We start from the raw sequence: 15,441 nt of genomic DNA on the forward strand, positions 1-15,441 counted from the left end.
GTCAGAGTTGGCAAGAGCAGTTGGGTGTGGAGAGGAGCGAGAACCAGTCGCTGTTCCCAGAGCCCAGTTATGCTTAGCCACATTGCGGAAAGAAGGTGAGGGCTCAGTGGGAAGGCGGGTGAGGCAGCTATGGAGGCCGAAGGGGCTGTAAGCTCTCCTCTAGACTGTAAGCTTGTTATAGGCAGGGGATGTGGCTTCCCACTCTTATATTGGACTCTTCCACATGCTTAGTTCAGTGCTCCTGCATGCCCTAAGTGCTCAATAAATGTGATTGATTGAGGGCAGGGCCCAGGCCTCGGGTGTGTATTACAGGCCCTCCAGTGCTGCCCCCGCTGCTGCTAAAGGAGCAGTCCTCCTGGGTCCGGGTGGGCGGGGAGATGCGTGCAGACCTCCGGGGCCTTCCACGCCCCTGAACCAACCAGTTAAGCCTAGAAAGTCGCGGTGTCAGGGCAGGGTACGTCCCTTTGACCTCAGCCCAGTGAATTCCACTGTACCACTAGCCTGCCGTAATGGTTCCCGAAAGCATCTTGCCCAGACCGGTCAGGCTCTGTTAGGGGAGCCCCTCTCTGGGCTTCTTTCGCTTGGAGGTTGGCATTGGGTGAAGATGATAGTCTGGGTCTGCAAGTCGTTTTGCAGAAAGCAGCGGGCCGGGGAAGCCCGGGGTCCGTGGTGACGAGCCCCTGCCCCACGTCTGTCCGTCCCCCCGCCCAGGTTGTCCAGCGCCTACTGGATGAGAAGCTCGGGGCCCTGCAGTGTGCCGTCTTCGACAAGGCCCTGGCCGACCTGAAAACCCGCGTGGAGAAGATCGAATGCAACAAGAGGCACAAAACGGTCCTGACGGAACTACAGGTATCTCTCCGGAGGGGGACGGGCCACAGAATCTAGCCTCACTTTCGGATGCGTGTCCGGAAAAAGCGCCCAGGCACGAGTCTGAGCTGAGCAGAAAGATCAGTGACTCCCGCCCACTGGGGATCTCGATCACCTTTGCCACCTCCCTGAGGTAAAGGACGGTCTGGGAGAACCTGCAGCCACTAGTGGAAAGAGCACGGAGGGGGCGAGGTGTCGGGAGAGCCGGGTTCTGGTCCCAGGCCGACCAGGTGACCTCCGGCTAGCCGCTTGACATCTGGGGCATCCCTTGTGGGAGAGGGATATGTTGCCAATTTGTACTTCCCAAACACTTAGTACAGTGCTCTGCACATAGGAAGCGCTCAGTAAATACGATTGATGGTGATGATGATGAGAGGGGCCGTGTTGGACCACCTAACCCGGTGACCCCTGGCGCTCAGAGCACAGTACAATCCCGACGTCGGAGTCCTCTGAACCCTGGGGTTTGTGCCAGGCCGGACGCTGTAAGCGGGATAGGTCGAGTCTACCCGACGGAGCGGTGGGATGGGAGGCGGGAGGTGGGCTCTGTCTCCCCTACTCCTAGCAGAGCAGTATCATAATTCCCCTGCAGCGGGCCTCTACTCCAGGAGCTGCGGTCCAACCCATCCGCATTTAGTCCCGAAGCACCGTCTGGGGAATCGGGGAGCATGATCTGCCAGTCCCCCCACCATCTGGGGTCCCCAGCATTTAACCCCCAGCTGTTCACCGGGCACAGCGTTTAGCCCACGATCAGCACTTAATAAATAGCCTAGCTGCTCCCACTAAGGAAGACTCAAGGAGAAGGACTCCCCACTGAGTGGCCATAAATTCAGTTTAACAATGACTGAAGGTTACGGTATTTATCCACCGCTCCCTCGGGGCCGAGTGCTCGGATAGATGGACGGTTATGAGATACAACCCGGTTCCCATTCCCCGTGGGACTCGCCACCTCCCATCCCGGTGATGCCGCCAAGGAAAGCAGCGTGGTTTAATGGATAGAACATAGGTCTGGGAGTTGGAGAGACCTGGGTTCCACCTCCTGTCTGCTGTGTGACCTTGGGCAAGTCGCTTTACTTTTCTGTGCCTCAGTTAACCGCATCCAGAAAATGGGAGTTAAGACTGTGAGCTCCGCATGTGACATGGCCTGTTATTAGCTTGTATCTACCCCAGGCTTAGTACAGTGCCTGGCATGTAGTGGTGCTTAAAAAAAATACCACTTAAAAAAAAGGAGAGAGAGGGAACTGGGCCCCAGAGAGGTTAGACGACGTGCTCATGGTCACAGAGCAGACCCACAGCAGAGCTGGAACTCAAACTCAGTTTGCCCGATGAAAGCATTCTCAGATACTTTAGGCTACCAGGGCAATTTTAGAAAAGAAAGACAGATATCCCAGAATCGAGACCATCTTGGCTACTCCGTTCAGCCCTGCTTCAAACTGAACTTCCCCACATCCCAACCCGAGCCCCCACAGTCAGCCTGGGATATTCAGGGCCGGCTCTGTTTGGGACTTTGAATTTGGGTGTCCCAGAATGCCAGGGATCTCAGGCTCCAGCCTACACCTCCACTTATTATCGTTATCATTATTATTATTGCTGTTCGTTAAGTGCCTACAGTGTTCTACAAGGTGAGGGAGATACAGGTTAATCAGGTTGGACGCAGAACCTCTCCCAGATGGGGCTCACAGTCTAAGCAGGAAGGAGAGCAGCTGTTGAATCCCCATTTTGCAGGTGGCACAGAGAGGTTAAGCGACTCACCTAAGGCCACACAGCCAGTGCATGGCAGAGTTGGGATGAGAAGCCAGGTCCTGTGATTCCCAGGCCTGGGCTCTTTCCACTAGGGCACACTGCTGAACATCCTCCGTTGGCCCTTGTCGCCCCCTCTTCCCCTTGCTCAGTCATGTTAGAGGCCAGGGAAGGCCATCAAATTTGGTGTCCCATTGCCCAGTTTTTTTCCGCAGTAATGCCGCCGCCTAGGGATAAGGGACCCCGAAGGAAGGCCCCGCTCCATGCTTACACGACACCGTCACAACCACATCTTTTTTTGTCGTCGTTTTCTTTCGCTTCAGACGCGTCTTCCGACACCGTTATTTTTCAGATTTGTCTCTCTTTCCCCTAGGCCAAAATAGCCAGGTTGACTAAACGCTTCGGAGCAGCCAAAGAGGACCTGAAGAAAAGACAGCAAGTAAGGGCTTTGTTTTTTCCATCCAACGCGTTCCCAGCCGAGAGATGGGAAGCGATCCTTCCGGTCAGGGCTTGGGTCCCCTCCTTCATCTCTGGTCCCACCTCCCAGCCACCCATGGTTTTGAGACGGTCCTCATGCTTAGCTCTTAGCAAGTGTTTAGTAGAGGTCACAGTTGTCATTTTCCACCGTGGCCAAGTAGTCCGACACCCTGGTCGGCCGGAATCCTCCTCCCCGGACTCCATCCCGGGAAAGCAAGGAGTGGGGCGAAGCGAGAGAAACCGACAGGCATTTAAACCGAGTTGCCGGGAGTGATGATGGAGGGGGGTAGCGTGTTGGTAAAACGTGTGCGTTCACCCAGATGAGGCAGGGGAGCGTGTGAGTAATTCAGTAGATGGGGAGACGCCGGGGAAGGACTCTCAATTAGTCTGTGTCGCGGCCCTTTTTAGAACCCGCCGAACCCTCCCCCGTCGCCGGGAAAGTGCACCAGCGAGGCCGTCGGCGTCAACACGCTAACGTACAGGTGAGTTCCAAGAGGGGCCCGGGAAGGGCCAGCTGACCCCCAGGGATCCATCCCTTACTGCTGCTGGGCTCACCTCTCGGGTCGGGGGCCCAAGGGCCGGGACATCTCCAGCCCAGGGTGGGAGAGGAGCTGCCCATCTGTCGTGGAGAGAGACCCCGGAAATGCTTCCCCCACTGGATGGACATTCGGCACTGTTGGAAAACCAGTCTGATTTATTCCGTTCGTATGTTTGTTTGTTTTTTAAAGCCCACATCACCTCAAGTAGCTGATTTGGTACGTGGGGGTGGGCGGGCTCACCTGCCGTTCCTCTCAAATCTGATTGGCCGCCGCGTGCCGTCGGTCACAGCCGAAGGTGAAGGATCGCCACCCCGGGGAATGCGGATTTTGATTTGATTTGATTTTCTAGTGCCGTCGCCCGCCCTGGACTGCCCACTCCCACCCCACCCCCGGGGCGTCCCTTCGGGGAGGGGGCTGCCAGGCGCTAACGCGAACCCTCGTTCCGTAGGAACGCCGGCACGGTGAGGCAGATGCTGGAATCCAAGAGAAATGTCGGCGAGAACACACCGGCCCCGTTCCCGGTCCCCGTGAACACAGGTAATGGCGTGACTCCAACCCCAGCCGACCCCGAGAAGGGCGTCATCGCCAAGGGAGAGGAGAGATAGGGAGGTGGGGGTTGGAAAACGAGTCCAAGGACAGGCATCACTCAATTAGTCGATGGTATTTATTGAGCGCTTCCTATGTGCAGAGCACTGTACTAAGCGCTTGGGCGAGTACAGTATAGCAGAATTAGCAGGTACCTCTCCTGCCCATAATGAGCTTGCAGTCTAGCCGGGGAGACGAACGTTAATGTGAATAAAGAAGTCTCTTCCGTACAATTTAAAGATCTGCACTTGGGTGTCGTGCGTTTGGGGGACGGGGCATTTCGGGCCGAGTTACTCGGGGGTTTGGGCAGAATAAGGCCCACCAAGGTGGAGGGTGGGCAAGTGGGCCGCAGAAGACCCCGTGACGGACGTTTTGGGGAGTGCACGCTCCCTGAGGCAGGTCATGCCGGCCCCCCATTAGGGGACGGAACCTCGGTGGTTGAGGTCTGCTACCTATCAGCGGTCCATGGCCGTTCCCTGTCAAAACCCACCTTGCCTCCCTTCAGCGTCTTCTACCGGGCTGAGCCCCGCGCAAGCGGTGGGCAGCGGCCAGCCGAAGCCTCAGACCCCGGTGACCTCGGCATCCCTGACCGCCTCCGTCCTCCCCGCCCCGAACACGGCCACAGTGGTGGCCACCACCCAGGTGCCCAGCGGGAGCGGCCAGCCCGTGTCGGTGTCGCTGCAGTCCCTGCCGGTCATCCTCCACGTGCCGGTGGCGGTCTCCTCCCAGCCCCAGCTGCTTCAGGGCCACCCCGGGACCCTTGTCACCAACCAGCAGGCTGGTGGCGTCGAGTTCATCTCCGTGCAGAGCCAGGCCGCGGTGGGCGGACTGACCAAGCCCCCGCTCTCGCTGCCGTCGCCCGGCGGGCCCAAGCCCGGTGGCAACGGTGGCGGCGGCCCCCCTCCCCCGGGGCCCGGCCCCGGCCTCCCCAGGAACTCTGCGGCTGGCACTGGGCCCAGCTCCCTGGGGTCGGCCCTGGCGGTGCAGGCCGTCCCCCCTGCTCACCCCGCCGCCCACCCTGCCGCGCCCAACACCAGGACTCCCCTGCCCACGGTGGGCGCCCCGGGACTGTACGGCTCTACCAGTAGCCGCGGGGCACCCCCCATACAGATGAAGATCCCCCTCTCCGCCTTCAGCGCCTCCTCCCCCGCCGAGCCCAGCAGCCCCGCGGTACCCAGAACGGGTAGGTGGGCCGGTGGCTTTGGGGGGTGGGCAGAGGGCTGGTGGGGGGGGCGGGGGTCCTTACCGCAGCTCCCGGGAGAGAAGGGCCGGTAAAGGGGGATTTCCATTGGCTCGCCTCTTGACTGATAGCTAGTGAACGGGGATAGAAGAATTAGGTCCCTTTTCCCTATCCCTCGGAAAGCGATCCGCGAGGGGAGTGCTTCTGGTTGACGGGGACGCCGAGGCGCGTTCACACACCAACCATGGGGCTGGTGGCAACTTGAGTGGCAACTCAGAGAGCCTGACAGCTCTCAGGGCCTCCAGGGAGGAAGTGCTTAGCGCCCCTTGAAAGCCACCACAGCCACCGCCCTGTCCAGACTGGGGGCTTCAGGAATCGCCTTGGGGCCCCTCCCTCCTAAAACCACCATGTTCACCCCCACCCCCGGGGCCGGCAGGCAGCGCAGATGGATACTGGGACTCCAGGGTTCAGAAGATAGGGAACACGAGGTCCTCAGTCAAATAGTCCCTTAGGGGCATGCAAAACCCAGGAGGATTTAGCACAGTGAACTGATGATGTGTCTGCCAGGGATGGGTTGTGTTTGTGAGCACGTGCACACTTGCACGGTTTGCAGTTCACGGTTTGCAGTTCACGTTCACGTACGTACACGTACACACAAGGGGGATGGTGGTGCGTGCATTTGCTGCCCTCCGTTTTGCCGCACTGCTTGCCCGCCCCTTGGGTTCTGTGGATTAAGGCACCCCAGGAGGAACAGGTCCCCTCCAGCTTCAGATGCCAAGCCGTGTCCCTGCCCCTGGGCCCCTCTCCGGATGTGGAGGCAGGTTACCGGGGTGACCACAGCCATCGGTCGCCCCGGGCTGGCACCCGACAGTCTAGGAAGAGTGCCGAGGCTCATCTCGCTCCCCGTCCTCCAACCCGTAGCATTAATTGAGCGCTTACTGTGTGCAGAGCACTGTGCTAAGGTGCTTGGGAGACTCCAGTAGAACAGGGTCGGTAGGCGAGTTCCCTGCCCACAACGAGCTTCCCGTCTAAAGAGGACCTTTCTCTCAAGTGTACTGGTGGAGTCCCGGCGGGGGCCACCTCTACCGCCTCAGGGAGCCTGGCGATTCCGGGGTCCTCATCCCCTCCTCCCGCTCCCCCCAGCCCGGTTCATCTCTTTCACCCCAGGCCTTCCCCATAAACCGCCCATCGCTTCCCGGCTGGCGTCCCCGGCGGCCTCAGCGGTCAGCCCAGCCTGCGCCGGAGACCGGAGGCCAGGGTGGGGCGAGGTCAGGGGATTAACTCGCCTGGTGAGAAATGGTAAAGTAGGTGGGCCTGAGGACCGAGTTTCACGTCCGGTTGTCAACGTTCAGGCCGCCTCCGGGGGCTTTCGGGGGAATAAAGGAGGCCGTCAGCGAAAGGGGAGACGGAGAAGGGAACAGACAGAGAGATGCGGGTGGGGGTCGGGAGAAAGAGAGAGAGAGAGAGTGAGAATGGATGATAGAGCCCAGACCCGGGAGACAGAGGGACATGGGTCCTAATCCTGGCTCCGCCATGCTTCTGCTGTGTGACCTTGGGCAAGTCACTTCGCTTCTCTGGGCCTCAGTTACGTCATCTGTAGAATGGGGATGAAGATCACGAGCCCTGTGGGGGACAGGGTCTGTGTCCAGTCTGATTAGCGCGTGTCTACCCCAGTGCTTAGTACAGTGTCTGGCACGTAGTAAGCGCTTAACAAGTACCCTAAAAATGGATGATGATTGCGCTTATTAAGCACTTACTGCAGATCAAGAGACAGGACGATCAGGTCGCGCACAGCCACCCGGCCCCACTTGAGGTTCCCGCTGGATGGGTCCGGAAGGCTGTCGGTGAAAAACAGAACGGGGGCACCTGCCATTTGGGAAACAAAGTGGGCCTTGCCCACCCCCGGGGTGTAGGGGCATCTAGAAAGGGGAGGTGCCCCATCTCCCCCCTCCCTGGCCCGCAGACACCTCCCTCCTCCCAAAGCCGGGTCTGTCCAGGAGAGTGGCACTCCGTTCTGCCCCTCTGCCGTTCCCCGGGGTCCGCCGACTTGACACTGGGAGAGCTGAGCCCCCCACCCCCGAACTCCCCTGGAGCACAGGAGCCTCTTGAGGGTCCGTCTTGAGGGTTTTCTGTCCCGTCCACTGGGTTGCTTTGCCTCTCGGGTTTTAGGAGACACAGGAACGAGGGTAGAAGCCCTGAGCATCCAGATGTTGGAAGAGGTTGCTGGCCCCAGTTGAAAGAAAAGAAGGGGCCAGATAGATGGGTGGTTTGGCCAAGGGTAGAGATCGTGGGGCCGCCCCTCGACCCCAGCGTGAAAAAGCAAATGATTTCTCTCCACTCCCTCTATAGAGAACCAGTCCAGCCGGCCAACGGCAGACACCTCGATAAGTAAGAGAGCGGCAGAGAGCACGGCTCAGGTAAGGCCTCCCTTCAGTTTCTGCCGAAACCCCCCTCGGCTCCGGTCCACAGGGTAAACGGTCCCTCTGTCTCTCTCTGCCATGAAAGTCTCTCCCCACGTCACTTCGAGGCTGTTGGCTAGAGCGTCCCGGGCCGAACGTCAGGCGCACCCGGGTAGCTCGTAAATCCTGCTGACCGTTCGAGAGGAAGGCTGCGATCCTATAGAGGACCCCTCTCTTACAGGTTCCCAGGGGTCAGCCACATTTTGGCAACGCGAGGGCATCGCGTAACCTTTGGAAGCACGGTATAAAACCGGTTGGAAATCCTCGTGCCTTGCTAATGGTGTTTGGAGGAGATTGAGGTGGGCTTGGATGGGCAGGCGGGTTCATCAGAACCTGAAACCTGGCAGAGGGTAGATCCACGGCAATTCAGAATACCCTCGGGAGCAGGGCTAGGGGACCGTCCCAAAGACATCCTCGCTTAGGCCAAGAGAAAAGAGGCTCGAATGGCATGTTTCAGCCAACAGCCAAGTCCCGTAAGTGACGTTGGCCTGGGATTTCTGGCCCTGAAATGATGCCCTCGGTTATTGAGGAAAGTGGAAGTTTCCTGGGCGGGCTCCCAGGCCTCAACAAAGCAACCGGGTAAACGATCCGATACTCAGCTCCCCTAGAGTCTCCTGGGTCACTACCTCCCGCCCCCCGGCTTTCAGAATGGGAGGGAGTTGTCTGTGTGCCCTATGACCCGGCATGTGCGATGGCGAAACCTAGACCGGCCCTTTCGAAAACTGGGGTGAGGCTTCGGCTGAGAGAGACGTGGCGACTCTATCCAAATTGAACCTCCCCTGCGGATGTTTTCCCCCCGGCTCCGGTGGGGAGGACGTGGAGAGTGCCCCAAAACAGAGCCAAGAGGAGCGGCCGTGGCTCTGGAGAAGCAGTAGCCATCCCAGCTTCTCCAGCAGTGCACCAATCACGGTCTCCGGCCATCATCATCAATCGTATTTATTGAGCGCTTACTGTGTGCAAAGCACTGTACTAAGCTCTTGGGAAGTACAAGTTGGCAACATATAGAGACAGTCCCTACCCAACAGTGGGCTCACAGCCACCCTCCAGAGAGAGTCCACCGGCAACCGGCCCGCGCCCAATCCCACTGGGGTCGCAGACTTTCTCTGCCGGTGGTGATCGGGAGTGGAGGAGGACGGGTCTCCAGACTGAATGTCTCCCTCCACGAGATAACGGTCGCATGAGGCCTAGGGCCCGCCCCGCCCCCTCACCTTCCACAGCACAGCGTTCCAGAAGAAGGGATTTTTTTTTCCCCCACAACACACGACAAAAATCGAGAACCCCCTCGTGGGGCTCAAGGTTGAGAAGGGAGAACAGCTGTCTCATCCCCATTGTTGAGATGAGTAAAGTGAGGCCCCGCGAAGTGAGTTGCCCAGGGTCACCCAGCGGGCGAGCAGTGGGAGCCGGGACTAGAACCCAGGCCTGTGGCTTTTCCTTTAGGCCGGGAAGAGGCTCCCCTGGTCGCAGCATGGCAGTTGACCCAAGTGAGGGACGCGGGTGGAGAAGCCGGGCTGAGGCCGGAGGTTCTTTTGTTGGGGCGGAGGGTCCTCTCACCCTTCAGATCGTCCTGACAGGGAGCTGAGCTTCGGGCAGGGGTCCACCCCACCACCCCTCGCCCATCACAGGACTTTCTGTCTTTCAGAGCACGAAGGCCGTGGGCGGCGAGGCGGGAAGTGGCGTCATCGACCTCACGCTGGATGACGAGGAGTTCGGGGCTGCGCAGGGTAAGGCCGGCCACCCCCCACAGAGCTCTGGGGCTCTGGCAGGGGTTGGGGCCACAGGGGAGGCCCACAGCAAAGGCCCAGAAATTAAGGAAAGGCTAGGAGTCGGAGACAGAATCACCAGAAATTTGGGTTCAGAATTGCGGTTCAGCAGCAGCCACAAAAGGCCACTTACCAACGGGCATTCACCCCCGCGTCGAGGTTTCCCTCCTTTCCGTTCAGGGGAGGTGGTGGTGGCAGCCCCCCTTCCCTCTCCCCCCAAGGCCGTGAGGATCACTGATGTCCGCAGTCGAGGCGGCCTCCTCCCGTTTGCCTTCAGACGTGCCCACGCCTCCCCCAACTCCCTCCTTTTGACACCCTGGCATTTTCCTGGCCAAACTCCTCCAGGGGTTGGTGTCTCCACCTGCAGCCTCCACTCCCTCCGCACGGCTCCTCCCTGCCCACCGGGGCCTGCACAGTCCAGCTGGGCACTGGCCTGGTCCGCAGGCACCCCTGGGATCCTAGAGCATTTGGGGCAGTCGAGGACCGGGGCGGTAGCATCAAACCATCCCCACTCCCCGACCGGGGGTGAGAGAACGGGCACGGTCTGGACCCTGGGGACCCAGAAGCAGCGACAGCCCCCCTCACTGGGAGCCTTCGGGTGGGCTCGGCAAGGGTGGAGGGGTTGGGGTCAGTCACGGTTGTGGGTTGGGGAAGCCAGGGAAAAAGCCAAAACCAAACCAAGAACAATAGCGACAACAACGGGACCCCGCCGAACGCTTCCTCAGTTCCCCTTCCCCCCTCCCCCCTTCCGTCCGCAGATCCCAAGAAAGCGGGCCCTGCGGCGGCGCCGGCCCTCGGCCCTCCTCCCCCGGCTCTGACCCGCTCCCTGCAGCCCTTGCAGCCCTTGCAGCCCCTGCAGCCCCTGCAGCCCACACCCCTGCAGCAGGCCGGGGTGCCCACCAGCGGTCCGTCCCAGACCACGATACACCTCCTGCCCGCAGGTATGGCGTCTCGGGTGGGTGGGGCCGGGCGCATTGCTAGAGCTAGCTGCCTTGGGGGCACCTTCACGGCACTTACTCCCCCCATTCCCAGTGGGGGGCTTCTCCAGCGCTCTGCTCTTGCCCCGGAAAAGGGCGAGAACCTGCCCTGACCCTGCTTGGGGTCCATGCGAGGAGCCACTGGGTTCTGCCAGGCAGGACAGGGCCCCAGTCCCACCCCTGTCCGTGCTAGGACTCAACACCCCTCGAGGGCCCCGGGGCCGACCATCACGCCCGGCCTTTCTCTCTGTGTCCCCGGGCAGCCCCGACCACCGTAAACGTGACGCACCGGCCTGTGACCCAGGCCGCTGCCAGGCTCCCGGTGCCCCGGGCTCCGGCCAACCACCAGGTGGTCTACACAACGCTCCCCGCGCCCCCGGCACAGCTGCCCGTCCGGGGGGCCGTCCTGCAGAACCCCAGCGTCCGGCCGGTCAACCCACAGAGCGGTACGGTGCTTCTTTCTTTCTTCACCTTAAGAGGGAGAAGAGGTGTGGGAACTGCCAAGGGGCACTTTCATTTATGCGCAAGGACTTTGGCATAATATAAGCGCCAAATAAAAAATAAGGTGGTGTTTATGATTACTCTTTCAAAATCTCTAGTTTTGGCCTAGTTCTGATTCCTGGTCTCTCGGGTGACAGAGTTTCTATTGTTAGGTTACACTAGAACGGTTTTATTTGCCACTCCCGTATTCCCGGTCCCTGGAGCCGGCACGCCTCCACGTGCTGGGGTGGGCTAAATCGGCGCGGTCGTCTAGCCCAAGAGCCTGGGTGGGACTTGCGCGGGGTCCGGGCCGGGGAACTCGAGTGACCCCATCCATGACCACGCTTCCCTCCTCCGGCAGGCCTCACGGTCCGCGTCCCCCAGACGGCCGCCTACGTCGTGAACAGCGGGCTCACGCTCGGGTCCGCGGGGCCGCAGCTCACCGTGCATCATCGGCCGCCCCAGGCCCATCCCGTGAGTACCCGCCCACCCCCCGGCCCTGCCCTTGGCCTGCTGGCCCACCTCGGGGTCTGTCACTTGATTCCTCTGCGCCTCAGTTTCCTCCTCTGTAAAATGGGGATCAAACCCCCGACTCTGTCTCCTTCGACTCAGTCCCAAGCGGGGACAGGGACTGTGTCTAGCCCGATGGTTCCGTATCCACATACAAACACCCGCCGTTGGTACTCTGCCCGCTTCTCGCATTCCCCCTGCTACTTCCCCGTGCAGGCCGCGGGCTGGAGGAGCTGACACCCCCCCCTCCAACGGTGCTCTGGGCCGCGTTTGCCGACTCTCCCATCCCCGGTCCCCCTGTCCCGCAGGAGCCGCCGCGGCCCGTTCACCCGGCCCCCCTCCCGGAAGCTCCCCAACCCCCGCGCCTGCCCCCCGAAGCGGCCAGCACCTCCCCGCCTCAGAAGCCCCACCTGAAGCTGGCGCGAGTCCAGAGCCAGAATGGCATCGTGCTGTCGTGGAGCGTGCTGGAAGTGGACCGGAGCTGCGCCAGCGTGGACAGCTACCACCTGTATGCCTACCACGAGGACCCGGGCGCCACGGCGCCGTCCCAGTGGAAGAAGATCGGCGAGGTCAAGGCCCTGCCGCTGCCCATGGCCTGCACGCTCACCCAGTTCGTCTCTGGCAGCAAGTACTACTTCGCCGTGCGGGCCAAGGACGTTCACGGACGCTTCGGCCCCTTCTGCGAGCCACAGTCCACCGACGTCATCTCCTCCCAGAGCAGCTAGGCGCCCGCCCGCCCCCCGCCCCCGCACAGGGTGGTGGACCCCACCCCCGCCCCTCTCCGCGCCGCCCCCGCCTCCTGCTCGTGGTTTGGAGTCTCGTGCATGAAAAGTCGCTGTCAAACCCACGTGCGGCGAGAGGGGCCCGGGGCTGGCGGAGAGACCCTGTAAGACTCGACGTCCGTTTAGAACCCAAAGTCAAATAAACTCTCACGCCTGCCAAGAGAGTCGGGGGTTTCCTCGGCGGCCCCTAGGTCTGGGCGCCGGAGCCCGAGGGGGCGCGTGGGGCGGGTGGGCGGGCGGCCGGTTCGGTTTGAGTTTTCCCGCGGCCCGGAACCCCCGGGCTTCTGCCTGCCAGGGGGCTGACCCTCCCACACCCCGATGCCGCTCTGCAGGAGCAAACAAAACCCAAAGAGAACCAACAAGAGGCCCCGGCCCCTTCCCAACCCCGGGCGGAGGCCGGGGTCCATCAGTAAATGAAGTTCGGTCCAGGGTGGCGGGGCGGTCGCGCGGGTCGACCGGGAGACCCGTCCTCCGGCCCGGCCACTCCCGGGGCCCCGCCGAGGGGGACGTGGGCGGCGGGGAGCCGCCGTTGGGCCTTTTCCGTTCAGTTTGAAGCTCAAGTCAGAGTTCGCCATCCCCACCCGGTTCATCCCCCCCCAGCTCTTCCACTCCTGCTACCTTTGAAATTGATTTTCGTGCCTTAAAGAGTTTCTGAGAAAACAGCAGTGCTCCTGGCGTTTCTCTTCCTGCCCCCGGAGCTCCCCGAGCCTCAGTTCCTCCCAGGCTCCCGGCAGTCCTTCCTCACGCTGCCCGGTGGGAGAGAGGGGGTCCAAGGCACCGGTCCCTGACCGGTGAAGGGCCGTTTCTTCCAGCTAGGGCCGGCGGTGGCGGGCAGGCTGCCAGATCGCCACTGGGTCCCGGGAGGGGCTCAGGATCACCACCGGAGAGGCCAGTTGGCCGCCGGTCCCGGTGCCCGCCCGGCCGCTCAGCCCGTGGCCCGCCTTCGAGCCTGCTGAGCCATCCCCTCTCCCGGGAACATCCGGCTTAGGGCTGTAACCCCACCGGGGTGGTACCCTCTCCCATCCCACCCATCTGACCCGTCCCTTCGGAAGGAGATCGTTCGCCTCCAGGGTGGGTGCGGGCAGAGCCGCTGAAGGCCGGCGGGCCACCCACCCTTTCCAAAGCGATACTGTCGAGTGTCAGGTGGTGGCCCGGTGGCAACGTGCCAGAACGCCCAGTCCCCTGGAAGAGAGGGAGGGCGGCTTGGCCGGATGACCAAGGAGGAGGCCGGCGTTCAAATTCGGCCTCTTTGGAACGAGGCGGGTGTTGGCTCCCCGAGACCAGGAAGCGTCTCTCCTCCACCATGAAGCACTGGGGTTTGTCGTATCGGTCGGAGACGAGCCCGCCGTGGTCCGCGGTGAAAGGTTGGCGTAACCGGGTGAGGTTTTCCTCATGGCGCCGTCCGACTCGGAGGGGTCCGGCAGGGAGAGGGGACTTACAATCGGGCCGGAGCAAGCTGTGCTCGCTGCCCTGAGCCCGGGAGGGCTCCATCACCCATGGGAGTTGGGGTCTCAAAGCCCCCGTGGTCTGGTGCGTCTGGGCGGGAATTGTCCCATGAGCCTGGCTTTGGCGGTCGCTGTGAGAGACGATCTGGGCGGAATGACGGCCGTGCTGGACAGCAGGGTCCCGGGGAGGCGGGCAGTGGACGGTGGGTATGAGGACATGGGTGTTTCTATCTGGGCCGCCCGGTCGCCAAGCTCCCCGCTGGTCCAGTGGCTCCACCTGTGACTTAGGGATCGGTTGGAGCATCCCTCCAGGGGATTGGCTTCTTTTTGGCATTACCCCCCGGTGAGGACCTCCGTGCCGACCGGGCGAGTGGGATGAGCACAGCGGGGCTCGATGCAGGGGGCTGCCCGCATAGTGGTTCGGGAGGAGCTGTCTTCTCTCTTGGGGGACGGTGCAGGGAGCCTTTCAGAATTCCTCATTTGACAGATCCGAGCGAGGGATTTTTGTCTTCCAAAAGTTCCCTTGGAAGACCTGAAGCCATTGAAGTGAGAGTGCTCCCTTGGGAAAACCTTCGATTTTCCCCTTTGGGAATCCAGAAGAGGGGTGCCGAGGTCTCCCCGCAGCAACGAGCGGGACCTCGGGAGAGAGGTGGCCGTCCTGTAGTCAAGTGGCCAGGGTGATGCCCACTGGGCGTGCACAAGTCTTCCCCTGGGGCAAATGGACCCCGGCCTGTTCCCACCCTCGGCTCACGGAGCGGGACCCCCATGGGGTCTGCCTGCCCATGCGGACCCGGACCCCCGAAGAAGGGTGCTGAGGTACGGTCAGCCGGCCCACTCACTGTGGGGTAGGGAGATGTGGCGGCGAAGTTCTGGTCGTTCCCGTTTTGGGATCTGTGGCTTTTTCCGAGGCCCCCTGAGCCCTGGATCTCCAGTGCCAGGGTGGGGACTTGCTGGCAGTGAGGGTTTGCTGCGGGTTTTGAACAGCAGTGTCCAAGTGGAAGGAGCCGCGGGGGTCAAGTTGAGCCTGCCGTGGTGGTCAGGGTCAGCCCGCCTTGGGGGCTGCCAAGATTTCCAGGTGGCAGAGTAATGGGAGATACGGGGCCAGGCATCCGATAGTTCCACCCTAGGCACTGAGTCTTCTTTCACCCTGTTTTAAGTGTGACCATTCCCCCATCCAGAAGTGTGCCGGGCGGACATCTGTGACCAGTGACCACGACTACAAAGTTGCCGGCCCGTTTCACTTTCCTCCCAGCAGAAGCCGTTGGGCTTCGACCTCCTGTTGGTTGCTTCCCCTGTCACTTCCTCGCGGGCGACTGCTTCCCGGGGGTCCTGAGGGGGAGGGAAGACGGAGGGGCCGGAGGCGATCCGTCCGGACGGGCCCCTTTTAGAGAGCCAGCAGGGAACGGTGCACCCCTGGTTTTCCCATAAACTCGGCCTCCTGCCTAAAAGTGGTTTCTCAGCCTCTCTTAACCACTACTGAGGCACTGGAAAATGGGGGCAATGTCCCCCCTGATCCCTGGAGTCAGGGTGGGCAGAGTGTATTAGCCGAGTGGGACCATCTTCCCCCATTGTTCCTCCCCACCCTCGGGGCTCCAGGCCGAGACTGGGGGAAAAAAGAGTAATGCCTGTGGTATCCTTCTCGG

General features: G+C 61.5%; 1 protein-coding gene across 5 annotated transcripts in view; it reads left to right on the top strand.

Moving 5' to 3' along the window:
• The window catches only part of LOC119946490 (activating transcription factor 7 interacting protein), a 69,124-nt gene extending 56,790 nt beyond the window's left edge, over window positions 1–12,334 (top strand). For 4 of the 5 annotated variants that reach the window (XM_038767826.1, XM_038767828.1, XM_038767823.1 and 1 more), the window contains exons 5-16: window positions 712–849; window positions 2,978–3,043; window positions 3,490–3,563; window positions 4,069–4,157; window positions 4,711–5,388; window positions 6,553–6,684; window positions 7,735–7,802; window positions 9,484–9,565; window positions 10,363–10,545; window positions 10,845–11,027; window positions 11,423–11,535; window positions 11,880–12,334. In XM_038767826.1, coding sequence (XP_038623754.1) covers window positions 712–849; window positions 2,978–3,043; window positions 3,490–3,563; window positions 4,069–4,157; window positions 4,711–5,388; window positions 6,553–6,684; window positions 7,735–7,802; window positions 9,484–9,565; window positions 10,363–10,545; window positions 10,845–11,027; window positions 11,423–11,535; window positions 11,880–12,296 — 2,223 coding nt within the window. In that variant the 3' untranslated portion in view covers window positions 12,297–12,334. The remainder of the gene's footprint in view (window positions 1–711; window positions 850–2,977; window positions 3,044–3,489; window positions 3,564–4,068; window positions 4,158–4,710; window positions 5,389–6,552; window positions 6,685–7,734; window positions 7,803–9,483; window positions 9,566–10,362; window positions 10,546–10,844; window positions 11,028–11,422; window positions 11,536–11,879) is intronic. The other variant, XM_038767827.1, reaches the window with a different exon arrangement.
• The last annotated feature ends 3,107 nt before the right edge of the window (window positions 12,335–15,441 follow it).

Source organism: Tachyglossus aculeatus, chromosome 27, assembly GCF_015852505.1.
Source record: "Tachyglossus aculeatus isolate mTacAcu1 chromosome 27, mTacAcu1.pri, whole genome shotgun sequence".
In the NCBI taxonomy this organism is placed as follows: Eukaryota; Metazoa; Chordata; class Mammalia; order Monotremata; family Tachyglossidae; genus Tachyglossus; species Tachyglossus aculeatus.